General features: G+C 35.4%; 2 protein-coding genes across 2 annotated transcripts in view; one reads left to right on the top strand and one right to left on the bottom strand.

The window, feature by feature from the left end:
- Positions 1 to 22,836, top strand: part of LOC136030120 (DNA polymerase eta-like) — a 200,297-nt gene that overhangs the window by 56,144 nt on the left and 121,317 nt on the right. The window lies entirely within an intron of this gene.
- On the bottom strand, positions 10,368 to 16,676 carry LOC136030125 (adhesive plaque matrix protein-like). The gene is made up of 3 exons (XM_065708809.1): positions 16,553 to 16,676; positions 12,401 to 12,520; positions 10,368 to 10,786 (listed from the first exon to the last, which is right to left on the bottom strand). The coding sequence occupies exons 1-3, from the start codon at positions 16,556 to 16,558 to the stop codon at positions 10,430 to 10,432; spliced, it is 483 nt and encodes a 160-aa protein (XP_065564881.1). The 5' UTR covers positions 16,559 to 16,676; the 3' UTR covers positions 10,368 to 10,429.

Below are 22,836 nucleotides of genomic sequence, written 5' to 3' on the forward strand. Positions count from 1 at the left end.
AAACACAAATTAGTTTTCATGTTTTAACTTCCATGTTTGGATTAGTTATCCACTTTTATATTACTTTCTTATTTTTTTTTAGTTTGGTTATAAAATACAGTTTACCGATCCGGTATGAAAAAGCCTAGTAAACTTTTTTGGAATCACTCCTAATTGCATTTTGTTTTAAATATCTTTCTGAAAGCTACTTGCTACTACTAGTTAATATTTATTCCGTGAGTTTAAAGAAACAGTTCAGTACTTACGTCTGCTACTACTTCTCATCCGCTGATTTGTAGGTGGGCTTGTATTCCGGCGGGTAATCTGGCTGTGGGTATTGTTGAGATGCAGCGAAAGCAGCGCAAATCATGGCACAGATAATGAAAATCTGAAATAAATGGTAATTTTGAAATAATGGCATTTGAAAAGAAATAATCATGTCTTACTCCCTAAGTTTGCATAAAGATCAGTTGTGTTTTAGAGCCACTGGATATAGATTCTAGTGGCTCTAACCTAAAGAGTATCCATAGTAATAAAAAAATAGATTTTTTTTTTTTTTTTTTTTTTTTACAAAAATTCGCAAGATTTTAGGTGCAATAGGGATGGTTGTGCGGAAGTCCAAAGAGGTCAAATCCTGGGGTATTCTTGACCAGTTTTTAGGAGGATGTATATGTGGATACCCTTCCTGTATATATATATATATATATATATATATATATATATATATATATATATATATATATATATATATATATATATATATATATACAGGAAGAATATACAATATATATATATATATATATATATATATATATATATATATATATATATATATATATATATATATATATATATATATATATATATATATATATATATATAGATTCGCTGTTTTATCCATTCAATGGACGTTAGACAGATTATTCTGTGGAACAGTAATAAAAGTCAGAAAAATGCTTTATAGAAAAAAGGAGACAAATTTATATAGGAAAAACCTGCATAAGGTTTCTTGTGAATTAGGTTTTTGCCAACAAGTGTTGCTGGTTGTTGTTACATAACTATTTATGTTAACGCAGGTGATTACATAAGTTTCGAAATGAAGCAAAAATTCAAAATGTGTTTTTTTCATATTTTATTCGTACAAATTAAATAAAAACAAAAGAAAAGAACGAGTTGCGATTTTTGTTTCTTACAGGAATCGTAATATCATGTTTTTGTTTTGCAAAAGGCTTTATGTTTCGCAGTGCTAGTGCTGGTAGATGTATTCGGCCCGTCTCTGAAGTCTCTCGTGCCCGAGCCTTGGGACAGTCTAGTGCACCTGTTAATCAAGAATTTTTTAAGATTGAGTTTCCATTCAAACCTTATAACTTCATAAAAATTCATTGTTTTAGCATCTTCTCTGGCTAAGAACTAAAAATACGATAAAATCGTTCACTGTATACCGTGGGAATTTTGAACCTAATCTCTTCAGACTTCACGATTGTTTTTATTTTTGGTTCTGAGCATAAAGCTTCAATTAGCTTCTTTTTTGCTAGTGTGTCTAGACCCCCCCCCCCCAAAAAAAAAAAAATCTGGTCGATTCAGGTGCTTTGAATGTGTTCTATAATCTTTACTAGAGCATAAGTCAGGTATTCTCAATTCTAATGAAACTTTGTCGTTTTTCATGCTTCAAAAGCTCCCCCTAAGAGCATCAAGCTGCATCGTCGTTTCTCTTTTTTTAGACAAAGATGGTTTAAGTGCCGTCACGACTGATGGTAAGAATGCACGTATTTAAGTGCGTAGCGCCAGAACCCCTATTCGGGTGCATCTTGAATGGGTATCCATTTCAACGTCATATGACCAACTTCACTTGATATGGACAAATGTGTAAATAATCTTGTTACTTCTAGAATTTTATGTTTTGACCTACACCAGTATGCACTATTGTATAAACGGAGGATTAACGTGTATTGACCAACGATCTTCCTACAAAATGAAAGCAATAAGCTGACGTACAGAGGTGTAAATTTACGGCTATCAAATTAGAAGTTACTAGGGATGGCACTGGAGCTGCAAATTTCACTCGGAATGTGTCATTATTGAAGACTATGTAAAGGGGGGGAGTTGAGCATTGTTCGACTAGAAAATTTAACCAGATTTGAGTCTCAACTAGGAACTGTACTTATAAGTTAAAGAGCAACTTGGATAAATTAAAACTTCGGGCAATCCATGAAGAGGAAGAAACAAAAAGAGGCCTTACTTTCATTTTATTTTCTTCTAAAATGTTATCTAATAAAAATTTTGAATAGAAACTGATTGTAGATGCAATTTGGCTGGAAGTTACATAGGATGTATTATAGGCGATAAGAGACACGCCTTACTGATCGCATTATTGTCAGTAATATTCAATGTAATATAACATTAGTACCTTGAACTAAAAAGCCGGTGCCTTAATCATTAAGATATGTAAAGGTTGCTGTCCTCGTTGATATTTTGTCTAGACAAAGTCGAAATACTATAACTTATGAATTCCAGAGAGGAAACTGTTTGTTCGCCAGACTTTCCGATGAACTTTTTTTATTCTTATGTCTGCTGAGGTTTGGGTAAGGTTAAGCTTATGTTAGTTGTGTTTAATGTGTCCGTAACATCCTGACAAGGAATTAGTTCCTTTTTTGTCGTTGACACTGTTGAATTTTTTTCCCCTTCATACTCTATTTTGACTCATGATTTACTTAATTTTCATTTACATTAATGTAAGACTATTGCCACCTTTTTATGATTAATCTAAAAATACTTTTTCCACAGAAAAAGAAAAGCAAAGAGCTCCACTAAGCCAAAAATGAGCAGAAATAAAGTCAAATAACCTTCCAAGCGTAAAAACACCACAAATCACCATTACTAAATAAATGAAACTCAAAACGAACAGAAATTATAATAAACAACCGAATCAAACTTGAAACGAGCAAATATTAGGATGAGTAGGGTTGACAACCCCCATGCCTTCTCAAGACCAGAACACAATTTGCACTTTATTAAAAAAAAATGACCGTCGATTGTCATTTTAATATATATTTATTGATATTTATTCCTTAAAGATAAAAAGAAATGATTTATTAAAGTAAAAAATGAAAACATTTAAAATATATTTGTTTCAGTAAAGTGCAGATTCTGCTCTGGCCTTGAGAAGGAAGGGAGGTTGTCAGCCCTATTCATGTTAATTTTTCCTCGTTTTGAGTTTGAATCGGTTATTTATTATAGTTTTTGTTCGTTTTGAGTTTCACCTATATATTAATGGCGATTTCGGGTAGTCTTACGCTTGGAAGGTTATTTGACTTTGTTTTGGCTCAATTTTGACTTAGTAGAGCTCTTAACTTTTCTTTCTTTGAAAAACTTCATTTGTGGAAAAGTTTCTTTAAATGATTTCTGTTTTTTTTTATTTGATATAGTCTCTTTCATGGAAAAAACAATATTTTATATTTTTTCGTTTTTTTTCTTCAAGAATCCATAGTTTGGCTTGCTATTTGTATGCTGGAAAACTATTTAACGATTTTTTAATGCTGACTGAAATAGAATTGTTTAATTTAAGTTTATACCTCCTCATGTTGGCCTGAAAACAAAACTTAATATCATTCCCAAAAAAATTCTATCTATATTCTTTGACAACCTGGATACTCTTACTATCGTTCGACCTATTAAAATTGCAACAGCAGAAGTAGTAATAGTAGTAGCCCCGAAAGTTTCAACTTAATACTCTCAGTCGTTCTTGATATAACGCTGAGGTTTCTTATTGGCAACCATACACACTGTGCTTTTTGATTTAGTTGTAAAGCATAATTGGCCGATTGCATAATTATGGGGGGTTGACATACCCAATATCCCTAGAGACATAGTTGCTGGATTTTTCCCCTATTCTGAACAAAATGGTTGTTTCAAAATTTTGGTTGGATGTCTTCGGAAAATGAATGGGCTTGGGAGGATATTGCTTATATGCTCTTTTTAAACCTGTATCGATATAGTTTCTCCGTTTATAGTTCTCCGTTTATTTGAAACTCTCCCTAAATGTTCCCTGAAAGTCTCACCTTAATACCCCTAGTGTCATTAGTTAAAGTAACTGTAGTGGTAGTATTAACAGTGCACACATAGTGTCTTCTGGCTAGTTCAAAATCTGCCACAACATACTGTTAAAGGTCTATCTTAATAATGTAAGCTGTTTTCGAGATATCCCCTTTTTGAAAATCCATGTACCTTAAGCTTGCGTAGAAGCAATAGTTTTAATAGTATTATTAGTAGAATGCGTATAGCACCTTTGGTTTCTTCAACATCCCCTTCAACACATGCTGAAAGTTTCAAAATAATACCATCAACCGTTCCTGAAACATTTCTGACAAGTCCTCTTGAGAACCTGTGTGGGCATAATGTGTTTCGATTAATTCCGTACAATTTCAATATATCCAAAAAAAATTTCATCTTAGTGCCCTTAGTTTTAATAGCAGCAGTAGTAGCAGCCTTAGTTTTAGTCACAGCACTAGTGGTGGAATTTGTAATAGTAGTAGCAGTAGTAGTAGTAGTTCAACATCCCCCACAACAAGCCCTCTTAGTTTCAAATTCACACACCAGGCTGATCTTAACATATTGCTGTTACGCCGTTTTGACAACCTGCATACAGAAGGCGTCTAGTGATTCAGTTCAGATTCCTCTTTCATAACTCCTTGAAAATTTCACTTTCATACCCTTAAGAATAGTTGTAATAGTGGTCACAATTGCAGTATTGGGATTACTAGTAGCAGCGGTAGTACTAGTAGCAGCAGTAGTATTAACGCATTGCCTTTTGGTCAGTGAGCATCCCTCTCATCAAGTCCTTAAACTTTCAACTTAGTACAGTTAGTCATTGCCATGACATTAATGATATGTCTTTTTGATAACCTGTATGTTCATTTGCTTCTTGAAATTTTCATCTCAAAGCTCTTATTCTTACAATTAGTTGCAATAGAAGTAATTGTAGTATTAGTAAATAAAGAAGTAATAGTAGCATTAGTCGTAGCGTGGACGTATTGCCTTTTGGTCAGATGATCTTTCCCTTTAAGCATACTTGAAAGCTCCAACTTAATACCCAAACTAACTCTTGAGATGCGCTCTTTTGTAAATGTACATGCACATAGCATCTTTTAATTTAGTTAAAATTTCCATTAACATTGTAAACAAAGTAGTGTGTTGTAGTAGTGGTACCAGTAGTGGTGGTGGTAGTTGTAGTAGTAGTGGTGGCATGCAAATATTGCCATTTTGGTCATCTGCCTTATCATTTTCTGAAAGTTCCAATTTAATATACTCAGTCATTCCTGAATAACGCCCTTTTCACAATCAGTATACACACACCTTATTTTGATTTAATGCAACACTGCCCTCAACATTTTCTTAAAAGGCTCGCCTGAAAGCCCTTCGTCTGTTTAAAAGTAAAGTTCAAACATGCATATCTTTCAGAATAATAAATGCTATATGTAAACATAAACAAATTGCCTAACTTACAGCCCTTGCCCTGAGGACTGTGGGGAGATTTACATCCCCAAAGACATAATTACTGGACCTTTCAACAATGCTTAACAGAATAACTCTCTTAAAATTTTGATCGGATGTGTTTTCGGGAAGGATAAGCTTAAGGGGGGGGGGGGGGTTGTGCTGGTTGCCCTCACCCCCAAAAGGTCTTGTTATTTGATCTTCGGATTTTTTTCAACAAACGCCTATTTTTAATATTCTCTAGGACACATTTTGTGTCAACCCAAAAGACCTTGTTGTCTGATCTTTGGAATTTTTTTTTGTCTGAACAAATGGCTGTTTCAAAATTTCTCTAGGATGCATTTTGGGGAAATACGACTTGGGTGGGTAGCTAGCTCTGGTCACTTTGACTCTTAAAAGCGGCATTAGAACTTCTGATTTCCAATCCAAGGAGCCCCCTCCGAAGTTTACACGACCACCCTTTCCATTAAAACCTTATATGCCCCGGGTTATAACTTACAAGCCTTGCCCGGAGGGCTGGGGGATGTCATCCTCCAAGACATAGTTTCCGGACCTTTCAACTACGCTGAAAAAGGGCTATTTAAAATTTTGGTTGGATGTGTTTGGGGAAATGATGGGTGTTGGAGGGGTGGCTGGCTGCCCTCCAATCACTTTCGACTACTAAAAGGGACACTGGAGCTTTCAATTTCCAATTGAATGAGCCCCTCTCGAAATTCCTACGACAACTCCTTCTATGCGAAGCGAAAGTACTCTGTGATTACATCTCTCTTTGCTTGGATATTACTATTGCGCTGCCTATCATTTCTGGTTGAAGAATATCGCAAAAAATTTTAATAATTATTTTTATGTTGAAAATACATTTTTATCCATTTGTAGCACAGTTGCAAAAAGGACAGCGAATATAACCAAGTACTAGAGCTGGAGAGTATAAAATCCCACTGCCATTTTATGAAACGATGCTGGGTTAAATTTTGATGTTTGAATTCGATAAAAATTTATGCATTTGGAAAAATACTTGCATAAAAGATTTTATGTAAATTGACCTTACTTGATACAACAACTCTGTAAGGGAGGAGCTACCTCTGTGGAAGATCAAAAATTTATACAAATTGCTGTTTTGTTATTGGTTGAAACAAGTACACGAGTTATCTAACTAAAAATCTTTTTTTAACCATCATCAATGAAATTTGATGTTTAGAAGAATATCGTGTCTCAGAGCTCTTATCTTAAATCCCGGTTGGATCCGGTGAAGGGGAAGTTGGGGGAGGGTGGAACCTAAAATCTTGGAAAACGCTTTGAGTCGAGGGATAGGGATGAAACTTGGTGGGAAAAATAAGCATAAGTCCTAGATACGGGATCTTAATGAAATTTCATGTTTAGAAGGACCTCGAAACTTAGATCTCTTATTTTAAATCCCGACTGGATCCAGTGTCATTAGGGGGGGGGACGGAAATTTTGGAAAACGCATAAAGCGGAGAGATCAGGATGAAACTGGGTGGAAAGAGTAAGTAAGTATTTTCTGTTCGTTTTAAGTTTTAATGCTACTCCTTACTTCCAGTTGAAAAAAGCTTTTTCATATTTATTTTCTCATTGTTTTTTTGAATAATGCTAGAAAATGCTGCGCCCCCTTTATGGAAATCTTCTTCCCCCATGACAAATTCCTCCATGGAAAGTTTCCCCCACATAATCCCCTCTTCTCAACCCCCCCTCCCAACCAAAAAAATCCCCCTGAAAACGTCTCTATACTTCCCAATAACCATTACTATATGCAAACACTGGTCAAAATTTGCAGCCTGCAAACCCTCCCACGGGGACTGTGGGGGAGTAAGTCTTCCCCAAAGACATAGTTATAAGGGTTTTCGACCATACTGAATAAAATGGCTATCTCAGAATTTTGATCCCACGACTTTTGGAAAAAAATGAGCGTGGGAGGGGGCCTAGGTGCCCTCAAATGTTTTTGGTCACTTAAAAAGGCAACTAGAACTTTTCATTTAGGTTCCAATGAGCCCTCTTGCAAAATTCTAGGACCATGGGTCGATACGGTCACCCCTGGAAAAAAAAAAACAAAAAAACAAACAAACAAATAAATACGCATCCGTGATTTGTCTTCTGGCAAAAATTGCAAAATTCCATATTTTTGTAGATAGGAGCTTGGAACTTGTACAGTAGGGTTCTCTGATACGCTGAATCTGGTAGTGCGATTTTCGTTAAGATTCTATGACTTTTAGGGGTTGTTTCCCCCTATTTTCTAAAATAGGGCAAATTTTCTCAGGCTCGTAACTTTTGATGGGTATGACTAAACTTGATGAAACTTATATATTTAAAATCAGCATTAAAATGCGATTCTTTTGATGTAACTATTGGTATCAACATTCCGTTTTTTAGAGTTTTGGTTACTATTGAGCCGGGTCGCTCCTTACTACAGTTCGTTACCACGAACTGTTTGATATAGTAATAATTGGTTACGATTGGAGAAACAGTAACTACATTTATTTTAATTTAATTTAAGTATTAAGTTCAATAATATACCATTATCATGGTTGCATATCAAATAAAAATATCAACTGAATATTACCTTAAATTCGGATTTATTATGATTATCTAGTACCTTTAATTTAATTAGGCCTATGAAGCTCAATAATATACCATTATCAAGATTGCTCATAAATAAAAAACAATCAAAATACTATATAGTTCGTTAAAATTTGATATAAATTTATTTTGTTATTTCTTGTTTCTAATTTTTTGCAAGTCTGTTGTTTTGTTACCCTTGTTTTCTAGCCATCATTTTTCTTATTTCAGAGTTTGATAAAAAAAAAAAAATTGTCATTCGTGACAATTTCGATCGTGCTCTTTTAGTTTCGGTCCAATTTTAACTCCCTTTCAAGCTGGGTTCTGACAGTAGTAAAATATCCCAACAGCAGCCGGATGTCGAGTCACCTCATGAGGAAAGTGTCGTAATGTTGTCGAAAACTTAGCCCCCTTCTGTTTTACGTTCTATTTGAAAGATTTCTTTCTCCAGCTATTAAAATTGTTTTGAAAACCAGCATAAGCTTCCTGTTTATGCACTAGTAAAAATTTATTATTGGTATTTCCTTTTAGGCAGTCGTTTTTTTTCTAGATTTTTCTTGGAAAACTTCATAGAATTTTACTTTCAATCACCCATACCAGCTAGAACTCACATACACACATCGTGTGCTGCATTTGCTTGCCTAATTTACCGCCTTCTGTCAGAACTTAGCTTTGCATGCTCTTTGTTGGAAAGCAATAACATTTTTCTTTCATAAAAAGTTTTCTAGTCGCATAATTTTCTACGAATAAGCTCTCTGTTTGTCTGTGGGCATACTATAAATTTTGACGATGTCTTTCGGAAAACGCAATGTAGTCTATGTAAATGATAGCTATTTGGGAAGTAGTTGGTAAGCTAATTCGTTTTGTTATAGTTGAACTACTGAGATGCTTTGTTTCTTTGAAAGGCCGCAGGTGCTTATAGCTATTTTATAAAATCTTGGAAACAAACACTGGAAAACAGTTACATTTACTTTCACTTTGCTTTCTTATAAAAGGTTAGGTAGTGAAGAACTTCAAATACGACTGAAAATAAATCAGTATCATATTTTCCGTATTAAAATGAATTTGGTGTGTATTTCTTTTTCCAACTCTTTGCATGTGCATTAAAAATAAATAAATTAGGTATTTTATATAAATCTGGGGTAGCAGACAACTTAGTTCAGTCTGGGATTAACTCTACTGTGAGAAGGATGACGTTTGAAGAAAGAAGTCGATGTTCGTGTGTATGAATTCAGAGCATTATCGTGTTTTTCAATTTATGAACCCGATTCCCCAACGAAGGGTGATTTTTTTTTTTTTGGGGGGGGGGGGAATTTTCCAAATATTTTAAAATTTGAAATCACAATCTTTGTTAATAAGCGGGGGAACTTTCTGGGGTAGTGTTCTCCGCAGAGGTTGAGTTTCCCGCAAGGCGGAATTTTCTGCGGAGGAATTTTCCTTGAATCTCATTTATTTTGAAAAATGCGCGACGGGTATGCTAGTGACCCATTAATGTGAAAAAATTTATATATATATATATATATATATATATATATATATATATATATATATATATATATATATATATATATATATATATATATATATATATATACCATATTGAAAGCATTTCACTATACAAATGAACGCACCCTAAAAGGAATACTATTAATCAAAGAATAAAACCCTTTGATAGTAATTGAGAACGTTCATTTAATTTTGTTCCTTAGAAATTGTACCACTGAAAATATTGTAATGTACCACTAGGGTAAAATACATCGCAATTTGAAGTCCATAGAATTTGTTTAATCTGCTTTAGATCAAACGATAATTCCAGGGGGAATTTTCGGGGGGAATTTTCTATGGGTGGAAATTTGTGCAGATGGGGAGTTATCCGTAGGGAGGATTTGTTTGCGGAAGAATTTCCCTTGAATTTCGTTTTATATAGGAACACGTGACGGGTATGCTAGTACCCCATTAATATGAAAAAAAAATGTGTACTATATTAAAAACTTTCGCTATCAAAAATGAATACACTCCAAAAGGAGCGTATTAATCAAAGATAAAACCATTTGATAGTGAAGTTTCCGCTTTTTTCAGCAACCGCTTCCTTTTTTAAAATTTTAACGTCACTGAAATTTTAACGTCACTGTTGCATTTTGATTTTATAAACTTCCTGTCTATCCAAACGTAGCTTTAGCGTTATGGCAAAATCGAAAAATAAGTGAAGACGTATTTTCAGTTGTGCTCCTGTCCTTCCTTTAAAGCGGAGACGTTGCCAACCCCCCTCTCTTTCAGCCCTCAAATAATGATCCGGAAAAATAGTGGTATATCAAAACAAGCCAAGATTTCTCAGTTGAATAATTTTAATTCTTGTATAAAAATAATCGGGAATAAATTTTACAAATATCTAATATTTTGGCTTATAAGAAGGTGCCTTGTACTCTGGAGCAGGGTAAGAAGGCGCTTTGTATGCTTGCGTAGGGTAGGCGGGTGCTTTGTATTCTGGAGCAGGGTAGGCAGCTTTGTAGGCTGGTTTGTATTCAGGGTATTTAGCCTCACCAGTGTATTGAACATCAGCGTTGTAACCACTGTAGGCGTCAGCAGAGTAGGTCACAGTCTGGACACGTCCGTCTGGAAGGAGGACCCTGTAGCTTCCCTTAGTATATCCTTTGTCGTCGGTGACCTGCTCATGTGCATAGTCATTGTAGGTGTAGTCGTCCTTGACGGCCCAGGCAAATTGATATGGGGCGTATTCATATTTGTACTGGAAAAAAAAAGAATGTTTGAATAGTTTTTATTTTAAATGCTATTGAACGAAATAAAACTGATGAAATAATTTCAAAACCTATAGATTGACTCCAATAGAAAATATTGTATTGAAAAATCTAGTTAGCATTCCTATAGTTTGTAATATATTTTTTCCAGTTCTTTTTACATTGCATCATGCATTGATAAGGATCTACATTTGATTCAATTATTACTGACTTGCGGCATCCAAGTTCAATTCCATAGAAATATAGAGATTGGTCAAACAGAATGGAATCGTATTTTTCTTGTCACAAGTTGGAACTTTTTCTTGGTTTGAACAAGCCTCTGGGACCTTTTTAACTTCTTTTACATTAGCCTGATTTTATATTAGCAAGTATTTCTGGAAAAATAAATAATAAAATAAGGGATACAACGGTTTCCTTGATTCTTAGAAAATTTGTGTCATTTCGACCTCTCAATGATTCGGAGTTTCAAAACAGTAGTAGTAGTTTTTTTAGTTAAAATGTAGATTTGGAAAGGTACTGATTGCGAGCGATCAGAAACTAAACAAATTGGATACAGAAGTGTTAAACAAGGACTTTCGCATTAACGGGAGACAAATACTCACCAGAATTAATGAAAACCATGCTTTTATCTTTTTCTGAAAGAATAATTTAAATGTTTTTTTTTTTTTTTTTAGTTCCTGTAATGACTACTATTATTTCCATAAAAAGGTTTTGGGGTTTCTTCTGTGATTTGGGGATTTCAGTGATAAATGATGACTTGGTTCTCGTTCGAGTTCCCCAAAGAACAAGGAGTCGGATATGTTATTGGTAACGATAGGATAGTTGTGGACAAGGATAGTTTCTTCCTTTATTTCAAGAAGTTATCTGTTAAACCTATGTTTCTTTACAGTCAAGAAACCTTTTAAGTTAAAAATAATGAAAATAAATATGATACTATTCATACAGCAATTTGAATGGCTTTCAAAAATTTGTTTCTTTATTCATTCATTTATAGAGACCATTTTGAGTAAAAAAAAAAGAAGAAAGAAGTCTTTTACTGTCAAATACTCGACAGACTGCTTTGGAGGCAGAGCGGGTTTGTTACGGGTATCGACCCAGAAGACGTCTATGTGCCCTTGCTCTCTCGAAGTCGCACAATTCTTGCGATCACTCTAGCCACTTTCAATTTCCCGTATGTGCCTTTTTTTTAATCTCTTTTAAATTTTGCCATCTAAAATCCCGAAATGTGAACCCCTGAAACAAATTCCTATTCATAGACTTATTTGGTCGTTTTGTTCATGCTAACTTCTGATTTTTTTTTTCTGAAATTCTGAAGTGGTAAGCAAAACCTAATTTAAGCATTCAATCAATTGCGAAGAAACAAAAGCAAGGTGGCTCTTGTGCAACATTTTGTTTAATTAGCCGATCAAAGGTTGCTGCGACACTTCAGGTTACACTAGTAACTTACATCTAGTTGTTTTTCCTTTTGTCCAGATATACTTAATCAGAGGTTCAAGTACGTACAAGAAATTTGAAAAAATAATTCAAGAGCCCTTAAGAGTACATGGGGTTTTTGATGCTAGCTATATTCTGTGAAAAAAGAAGAAAATAAATGGTATACTTACATCAGCTGCTTTATAGGAGGGCTTGTACTCAGCTGGCTTATAATCTTGCTTGTTTTCTGGCTTTGGGTATTGCTGAGGTGCAGCAAATGCGGCACTAATCAAAGCACAAACGATGAATACCTAAAATCAATAGATAAAAGTGTAAACCTTGTATATAATCAAAGATAACAAGACTGGCTCTTTTCTATGTGGGGCTACGGAAACCTCGACCGTGTCAGTGGAAAGATGTTCTTTGAGCGCCAGTGTTTCCACTTTAAGGAATATAGGGACTTTATTTAATGTAGGGGTAAAAATTTTTAATGGGTCATTAGAGTATCTAGGGATTTTTTATATCTTCAAAGAGTTATTCTAATTTTCTAGATCCAAAGGTTCTGCGGATGAAAGATGACAGATTACCGAAGATTGTCTTTTTTGGCCAACCGTCTGTGGCTACACGGAAAGCAGGTCGTCCTTGTCTGGGCTGGGAGGATGTCATAAATAAAGATTTAAAGGAAATGGGAACTTCCTCGGAGGGTGTAAAGAGAGAGGCTTTGAATAGATTGGGTTGGAGGAGGAGCGAGCGTAGCTGCGTTGTCCTCAGGCGGCTTGGTGCTGCAGTGAGTTATTAGTAGTAGTAGTAGTAGTACTAAAAGTGGGACCACACCACTAGCATCTTTAACATAAACTTTCCCAAGGCTAACCCAAGAAATGCAGCTACCCTGGTGTCCCATTGTTTCTGTTTCCAAAATACTTTGCCTTATGCAGTTGCCTACTAGATTTGTAGATGATTCCTGATTGATGACACATCGATTAATTTATTGTGTCCTAATGCTACTTTTTCTTTTATTTCCTTTGTAATTACAAAGGTAAAAATTGGCATACACAATTTAATATTTAATTAACGATAATATTTAAGAAAAAAGAATCATTACCTTATGGGGTTTCTTTTTTTGTAACAGGTGGTTGGAGTGCCACGCAGTAATAAAATCTATTTAGTTAATCATGTGGTCTAAAGTAAACTAGATCAAATAACTACTTGCTTAGATGAATAGTTCATATACTTCCTAGAATACCATGTAATTGTGATGTTTTCCGGGGACATAAAACTCTCTTCCTGATTTTCTTCGGAAGGACTCATAGGGCCAATTGTATTTCGATTAAAAGTTTTTTATTCCTGATTCTATTTCTCATGGATGAGATTTTGAAAAACAGTAAGCGGGAGCATTGGTGGGAACGGAGGTTTTCCCGGTTTTTCAAGTTAAGGAGTTAAGTCCAATGTCAACCATAGATAGGTGTTGGATGTCTATGATGCAAAGTTTATCTTATGTTTTTTAAACTTATAATTCATATATGTGTAAGCAAGGGAGTAGGATCGGTGGTTCGGTATCTCCCCGCCTCCTTCATTTAAAAAAAAGCTACATCTACATAATAGGGAAAGTTCGAAGCTTTCGACGTCATAATAGTGGCATAAAGTGCCAGACTTGAGCGCCATCAGACAATGCGCTAAAATTGGATGGATAAATATCTATAGGCAAATAGATATTTAGCAAGTCTCACACCCCAAACTGGTGAAATCTGCGATGATATTTTCTGGTATACCTCCAATATATAGTCCATGCGTATTATTTAAGAGCTGAATTATGCCGTTGCCAATTTTGAATCTAGATGAGCAAACACCAATTTCATCAATAAACGCCCTATCTTTAAATATTAAATAGTATGGAAAGATGGTGCACCTGCATGGTACAGTCTGTTTATTCCCGAAGACAACTACGCCTTCTAAGGGATCGGTGGTTTGGTACCTCCGTGCCTTCTTCGTTTAAAAAAAAAGCTTTATGTTCATCTGTGTAATTTATTGTCTACGAATTAGTTCAGATATTTTGTTTTATGTTTTTAATTTGACTATTTACTAGTCGTCTTTAATCTTTATCCTAAGTACTTACACTAGGGACCCGGGTCCTATCCCCCTACGTCAGTTCAGGTGACCCCTATTTTCTGTAAGGCAGCCAAACCCTATTGGCGGACCAATTTGAATACTCTCCAACCGCCCTCCCCCCCCCAATCCCAGTCTTCCACAATTATCAGGAATTGAAACATATTCTTGTAATAAAATTTTACAGAAAAGATGAGACGAAAATAAGTGTTCTATTAAGAAAGGTTAATGATTTGTGATTTTTAAATTTACTTTGTCATCGACCATATGAATTAATGGTTATAAAAGCTATGTAAACAATGATGATGGTGAAAAACAAGAAGATTAATAGCAGTTAATATGCGCCGTGGTATCTGAACTGGAATTGGTCTTTCATGTTTATTATTTCTATTATCGTAAAGTATAACCAAAAATAAATTAATTTGAAACAAAATATTACCAACTCTTACAAAACAGAGATGGATCTGGATAACAAATCTTAGAACAGAACAATATAAACCATTAAAAAAGGGGAAAAGAGTAGTAAGACAAAAATATGCTTAGATGGTGGGTTTAGCTGCTATACGCTGAAATATTTGAACATTTTTTCAGTCAACTATTTATGATGCCAGACTATATTGAACTGCAAATCGTTTGTTCTACAACGCTTTTTAATGGTTATCAATAACAGGAGGCACTTAATCAGGTAGATTGAGGGGGAGGTTGTTTGACTCACAAAAAATGTTGATTATTTTTACGTTTTTGTATATTTTCCAAATATAGTTGCTTAGTTTGTCCTTTTTTCGAATGTATGCCCTCCCCCTCGCTAATAAATTCCAATTAACATTCTTGTATTATGTAGATTTTGCTATCAAGGGTTCCTATAGAACATTTGGAAGCCAGAATGTATTTTTTTCTAGAGGGGCGCTTTACAAGAAAAACGGCATTTTCATCTTAAGTTTTACAATTTTTATATTCTATATTCAGTCTTGGTTTCTCCATGGAGCATCTGCCTCTCGCTTTTTACTGCGGGGGCTCTTAGATATCATTATATTAAGGAGCTATTCGTAAATTACAAACTTAAACGCTTCTTGTTAATATTTAAATTCAACGTTTCTATTTTGAACCTTTTAAAACTAGTTAGATGTATAAATTTCTTTGCAGCTAAAAAGCAAGTAAATTGATGAAAAAAAAACCTTAGTAAAATAGGATAAGAAGGATACAATTTTACGTCTATTTACGTCAATACTGTTTGGGATCGCTGCTTAAAGTTTGAGTGGCGAAGAGGTTTTTCGAATACTCCAAATAGTTTTCCGTTTTTATTCACGTTATTGGGACGTTTTTGGTCACCAGTATTTACGCCAGACATGAGACTTCACTATTTTTAGCCTTGTTCTTTGATATTTATGGCAAGTTTTAAGGGAAAGCCTATAGATGAGACAATCTACCAAGCATTATGTCTAGTGAAATAAAGCTATTCAAAATTAGTTTTGACTTTTGGTCCAAGGATTCAGGCTCCAAGTTCCAATAAGTTTAAAATGGCACTATTTTTTTAAAGTTGTGTAGAAAGACTACAAGGCTGCAAAATGACGGTAGGGAGCTGTTGTAATTTATTACTGTAAAAACATAACTTTTCTTTCAAGAAATGTAGAGATAAGAAAGTTGTCTGGTACCGTGAAAAGAGTTTTCCCAGGGCTGTAACAAAACTTTGCTTGAAAGTTCATCATTTAATTATTTAATTATCCTGTTATGTTCAATGGTAATACAACACTTAGTTATTTAATAATCTTATTGTATGGGATGGCATGCAACTTAAAAAGGAAACAGGATTTTCGCTTGTTTTATTTGAAAATTAGAGAATACGAAGAATTGTTGCTTCTTAATGTCCCCCCCCCTCCCATAAGGACATTTTTACCACATTTCTTCGTTTGAAGGTTTTTAAGTTTTACATGAATATATTTTTTCTTAACTATTCACTATTACTCTTGGGGACAAAAATATTTGGTGAATTGAGACACTGTTTTCAGTTAAAGCGTGTGCTACTTCTTACAGTCTAGGGAATCGCCGCCAAGAAATTTAGAGGGAATTTGGAAAGATCATAACTCTATCCTGAGTTATTGGTGAACATGAATAGATAGTGGCTGGTAGTTAAATATGTTTGGTAGTTCTTTTTATCCTAGTTAAGTTTTTGAGAAGGGATTGTTTCCTTCCATCATTTTCCGCACTTAGGTTCGTGTAGTAAAAACATGAAAAGGACTTACTTTCATTTTCTTTGCTTGTAGAATGGTATCAGTAATTAACCTAAAAAGTAACTGCTGAAGATTTTGATTTTTCGGAAGTTATATATGAAAGAAAAGGTGACCACGCCTTACTGGCATCGTTAATATTCAATATAAGCATAGTAGTGTAAAGTTAGTTCCTTGAACCGATATTTTGTGCTGCCTTAGTAACCGAGATTCATAGAAGGCATAAGGCATTCATAGAAAGCATAGAAGGCACCGAGATTCTAGAAGGCACATGCCCTCTAGGCATTTGGTATATAAAAATATATAAAATAGAAATACCTTCATATTGAAAGCAATCTTTGAAGTAGATGGCAAAGTAAAAAATAGCAGGCAATCTTCTTCAGTCATGGTATTGAATTTTGGCAATCATTTGTTTTTGTTCTGACTTTTTATGGCACTTGGTATTAACCAAGTGACATAGCAATCAAAAATTCTGTCAGTCCCGGTTTTGCTACTTTAGGCACTTCCAGGTAATCTAGGACGATGAAATTTGGCAGGTGTATCAGGGACCGGACCAGATTAAATTAGAAATAGTCGTTTTCCCGATTTGACCATCTGGGGGAGGGGTGGGGAGCCGGTTAATTCGAAAAAAATAGAAAAAATGAAATATTTTTAACTTACGAACGGTTGATCAGATCTCAATGGAATTTGATGTTTGGAAGGATATCGTGTCTCAGAGCTACTATTTTAAATCCCGACCGGATCTGGTGACATTGGGGGGGGGGGGGGGTTGGGAGTGGGAAACCTAAAATCTTGGAAAATACTTAAAGTGAGGGGATCGGGATGGAACTTGGTGGGAAAAATAAGCACAAGTCCTATATACATGATTGACCTAACCGGAACGGATCCGCTCTCTTTGGGGTAGCTGCGGGGGTTTAATTCTGAAAAATTAGAAAAAACGAGGTATTTTTAACTTACGAACGGGTAATCAGATCTCAATGAAATTTGATATTTAGAAGGATATCGTGTCAGAAGGATTTCTGGCAAAAAAATTACAAAATTCCACGTTTTCCCGGATATGAACTTGAAACCTCGACAGCATTGTTCTCTGATACGCTGAATCTGATGGTGTGATTTTTATGAAAATTCTTTGACTCTTAGGGGTTTTCCTTCCCTTTATTGAAAATCAGGCAAATTTTCTCATGCTTGTAGCGTTTTAAGGGTACCGCTACCCTTAATGAATCTTATATACTTGGAATTAACATAATAAGCTGATTCTTTCGATATATCTATTATATCAAAATTCTGTTTTTTAGAGTTCCAGTTACTATTGAGCCGTGTCGCTCCGCTTAGCTGAATCTCTGAAGCCGATTTCTATTTGTTAGAGTTTTGGTTAGCATTGAGCTATGTCGCTCCTTTCTTACAGTTCGTTACCACGAACTGTTTCGTGTAACAAACTACGTTTGGAACAAATATACTTGGAAGAGATATGGCTTAATCAAGCCCTTCCGCTGAAAAAAAGGGCGTTATAATTTATTTGCTGCTACATCCAGCCAAATTAATACTGGCTCATGTGACAACACTGTTACAACTAACCAAATTATTATCGGCCCATCTTTAATCAATGCTGCTACAAATAACCAAATTATTCCCGAACTATCTGACAACCCCGCTTCAACTAGCCAAATTATTACCGGCTCAAAGGTGTTTCTTAGTAGCATTATCCCACAAAACTTGATGTCCGGCTGTCAAAAGAGCCCATTTAAACACTCGTCATCATGGTCAAAGTGTAAACCGATAATTGCGCGATTTTTTTTTTTAATAGAGGGGAGAATTTGGGCTCTTTTTGACCAATGAGATAGCTATAATCGGCGAACGTTAAATGAAAAGACAGCCCAAGTAAACCCGGGTCCGTTTTTAGAGTATTTTTCAGCTCATTTGATTATTTTTGAAATACAATTATCGAAAACTTCCTAGACATCCTCATTTTTATGAATAGTTCCCATCTTGTGCAGTAAAACTACTTTTGATCCTCCGTACCCTCTTTAGAGAAAACAACATGAGCAGCAAGCTAAATGCGTAGACTTTTATATCCTTGTTTTGTATTTTTTAACTAATTCCCCGAATATATTGCTCAAGGCCTCTATAGTTTTTCCTGGACTATTGACTACACGATGAATCAAACTTGTGCAATCCTAAATATCGCTTAAACACATGTTCTTTTTAAATAAAAAGGCTTCGAATGTTTGAAGTTCTTGTCTCTCCACTACCTATTTGATTTAGAACAACATTACCCTTATTTATAGTTGACAAATCTTGCATTACACTATTTGAAGGGTCTGGAAAGACTTCTAGATCTCGCATTTTACTGGTAAAGAAATCGCTTGTTGGTAGGGTGTTCGATAAATCTCCTAAAGATGAGATGGTGTTAAATTGGCTTTTCGCTCGGTTGACAGATGTATCGTGGACTGATAGGTCGATGTTGTATTGGCTTGTTGGTGGGGAATCCGATGAGTCGTTGACTGATGCATTGATGTTGAATAGGCAAGTTGTAAAAAGGATGTCTGATGAAGCACTGATTGATGGATCGATGTTGAATCGTCTTACAGCAGGGTCGACCGATGTATCCCTTGAAGGTGAGCCAGTATTAATTTGGCTTGCTATACCAGCAGTGCTTAAAGATTGGGCGGTATTAACGTGGCTAGTTGTAGCATCATTGTTTAAATATGAGCCGGTAGTAATTTGGTTAGATATAGCAGTATAGCTTAAAGATGAGCTGCTAATAATTTAACTATAATTAGGAGCATTGCTTAAAAATGAGTCGGTAATAATTTGGCTAGTTGTATCGGGGTTATCAGGCGAACCAGTAATATTTTGGCTAAATGTAGCAGCATTGCTTAAAGATGAGTCGGTAATAATTTAGTGAGTTGTCGCAATGTTTTCACATGAGCCGGTATCAATTTGGCTTGATGTAGCAGCAGATAAATCATAGCCCCCTTTCTTTAGTAGAGGGCCTTAATTAAGATATATCTCTTCCAAGTCTATTACAAGTCAAGAGATTAATATACAAGATGTGAAATAGTAAACATTTACCCTGTAGGTCTAGAAAAGTCGTAAACAAGGGGTATGTGCGTTCCTGGGATGTGTATAGTAAACTCGTAAACAAGAGGGGGGACCAAGTGGGAGATATTTTGGAAAGTCTCAGTAGGTCTAAATAGTCGTAAAGAATCTCTGTCTAGGAGATATTTACAAATAGGAATAAAAAAAAATCATCCTGTCACTTTGATGAATAATTTGGTAATATGATACGTTTATAAAACTTAAAAACAGTCTCCTACCTGTGATCGATAACAAGGATCAGGATGGAAAGAAAAGTATTACAATAGGTAAATACAATAGAAAAAGTGTTACGAACCACGTCTTATCTCGATATATGTTGCGACGATCCACACCCCCTTACATGGTGTTCGTAACCCCCTGATATCCGTCAATATAAAAAGCCCCTCTTACGACCACTAAAATAAATAAAAAAAGAGACTGCGATGGCTGTATAGTCAAAATCGGTGTGGATTATTGTTACATATTCCACTGTAATAGTTCTTATTAGTGTTTTTAATTTATTTCAGCACCCCCTATAGCATTCCCTGGAAGTTTCTACTAAACGCTATTAGTCGCTCCTAGGATATTTAAGACACGCCCTTCTGACAGCCAATATGCATATAGTGTCTTTTGATAAAATGTTCTGACCCTTAACCGCTCCTAAGATATTGTAGATAAACCCTTTTGGTAACCTGGGTGCACATAGTGTCTTTTGATTTAAACATCACACTCAGTATTCCCTGGACGTTCAGGCACTATTCAATATACCCTGTAAGGTTCAACTTAATGACCTCAGCCGTTCTAGAGAAGTTGCTGGTTCACCTTTTTGACAATCATCATGCATATAGTGTGTTTTGATTTTATTCAAAATCCCCCTTAACATTCCTTGAAAAAGCCACAAGTAGAAATGTAGCAACAGTTCCAAGCAGTCACATTTGCAAGTCGTTGCAGTGGGAAGTAGTCACAGTCGCAGTCGCAACTAGTCGTGTTTACAACCGTAGAAGTAGTAGTAGTGTCCCTAAAAGTTTCAAGTTAATATCCTTACCCGTTCCTAAGATATTGCAGCTATGCCTTTTAATAACTTGGATGTATGTAGTATCTTTTGATTTAGCTCTACCCCACAACATTCCCCAAAAACTCACCTTAACGTCATTACTCTATTCGAACACACCTAGGCCAAACATTTTTCCTTTCTAAATGATAATCCCGCATGTTAAAAATGGGCAAATTGGATAATTTACTATCCTTGCCTCGGGGGCTGAGGGCGTGGAATCCCTGAGGCATAGCTATTAGACCTTGTGACTTTTTGCAGAAACTGGGTTTTAATATTTCTATAAGTGTAAAGGGGACATACTGCTAGGGAGATATTGTAGATACACCTTTTTAATAAACTGGATGCACATAGTATCTTTTGATTCAGTTTAATATCCTTCAACATTCCGTGAAGATCCTTCTTAATACCCTTAGCCTTTTCGAACGCACTCGGAATCAAACATTTCCCCTGTTTCTAACGATAAATCATGCATGTAAAAAAAAATTGCATAATTTACAATCCTTGTCCTGAGGGTTGTTTGGGGAATTACATCCCCGGAGGCATAGTTGCTAAACCTTTTGACTATTTTGAAAAAAATAATAGTTTTTTCAAAATTTTATCAGTTATGAGGAGAGGGGGTATCTAAAAAGGGCAAGGGGGGCTTGTAGCCCTCTAATCACTACTCAGCATTCCTGGGAAGTTTCAACTTAATACCTTCAGCCGTTCCTTATATATTGCTAGTATTCCCTTTTGACAACCAGCAAGCATATAGTATTATTTGAATGTGTTCGGTATCATCATCCCTCTAAACATTTCCTTAAAGTTTCACCTTAATACTCTAAGCCCTTTGGGAGATTCAGGATCAAACATGCCCTCTTTTCCCATTGAAAAACCTTATATGTTTACAATGCAATAAATCCTGCATTTAAAAAAGAATAAGTTGCATTATTTACAATTCTTGCTTTGGGGGCTGTTAGGAGTATTGTATCCCGAGAGGCATAGTTACTAAATCTCTTGACTATTTTGAACAAAATCGCTTTATCAAATTTTATCATTGTTTAGGAGAGGGGTCACATAAACAGACAAGGAGGGGGACTAGTTATTTGTCCTACAATCACTCTTCAACATCCCCCGAACATACCTTGTAAGTTTTAAATTAACATCCTAAGCCGTTCCTTATGTCTTGCTAATATTCCTTTGTAATAACCAGCCGGCACATAGCTGGTTTTGACTGCATTCGGAATCCCTCACAACATTTCGTTAGAGTTATCATTAATACCCTAAGCCTTTTCGGAGATCCAGGATATAAAAACGTATATGTTAACAATGGGAAACAATCGCAGATTAAATGCTTCAATCACAGATTAAATGCTCTATTGCGCTTCTTAATGGCCAAAACTGATCAGAGGGCAATCTGCAACGCCTCCAATGCCCTCCGTTCTCCCAGATTCCCCCAACCTCACATGCTATCGGATTACAAATTCAGTGTCGCCATTTAAGCAAAACAATGAAAATATTGAAAAAAGCCTCCAGGATGAGATTGCCTCACGTAATTGTTTCCGGACACAAATTGCCTGATATCAGTGGGAAGGTGCAATTTAATACTTAATGGATCACTACTTAAAACCTAACATCGTTGCAAAATCTAATTCCTTCCCCTCTCCCCCGCAAAAACTGACAGTCTTTTTGGCTCTGCTTGAGACACAATGGTAAGATTTGCTTCCACGCAGAAAGAATAGGAGATTGAGAGTATTTTAAAACTGAATCTTCACTTTAAAAAACAAACTCACGAATTTACTTGTTTGTCTTTGCTTGTCAGCTTTCATTACTAATAGTATCTTTAATGTAGCTCTAGGCAAGTCTTTCTATCAGGATACGGCCCTGAAGTTTCAAAACGTTGAAAATACCTACTTCACAACAATCGTCTACAAAAGGCATCTCTGTATGAGCTATGTACTTATTTGCATATTATACGTAATGATTTTTGCCAATCCGTTTAGTGCTCCTGTCTTTAAATGTAGAAATTTCATTCGGTTTGCTTGACTCAATGTAGATCAGGTTGAAAATGGTGTCAGCCAAGGTTGGCATATTTGATAGTAATGCGAACCAAACCTTATTTCCTGAACGTGCATATGGACATATGTGCATTTATATTAGGTATGTTTACTATGCCTCATACATAACAGTT

The sequence above is a fragment of the Artemia franciscana genome, chromosome 8 (assembly GCF_032884065.1).
Source record: "Artemia franciscana chromosome 8, ASM3288406v1, whole genome shotgun sequence".
Classification (NCBI taxonomy): Eukaryota; Metazoa; Arthropoda; class Branchiopoda; order Anostraca; family Artemiidae; genus Artemia; species Artemia franciscana.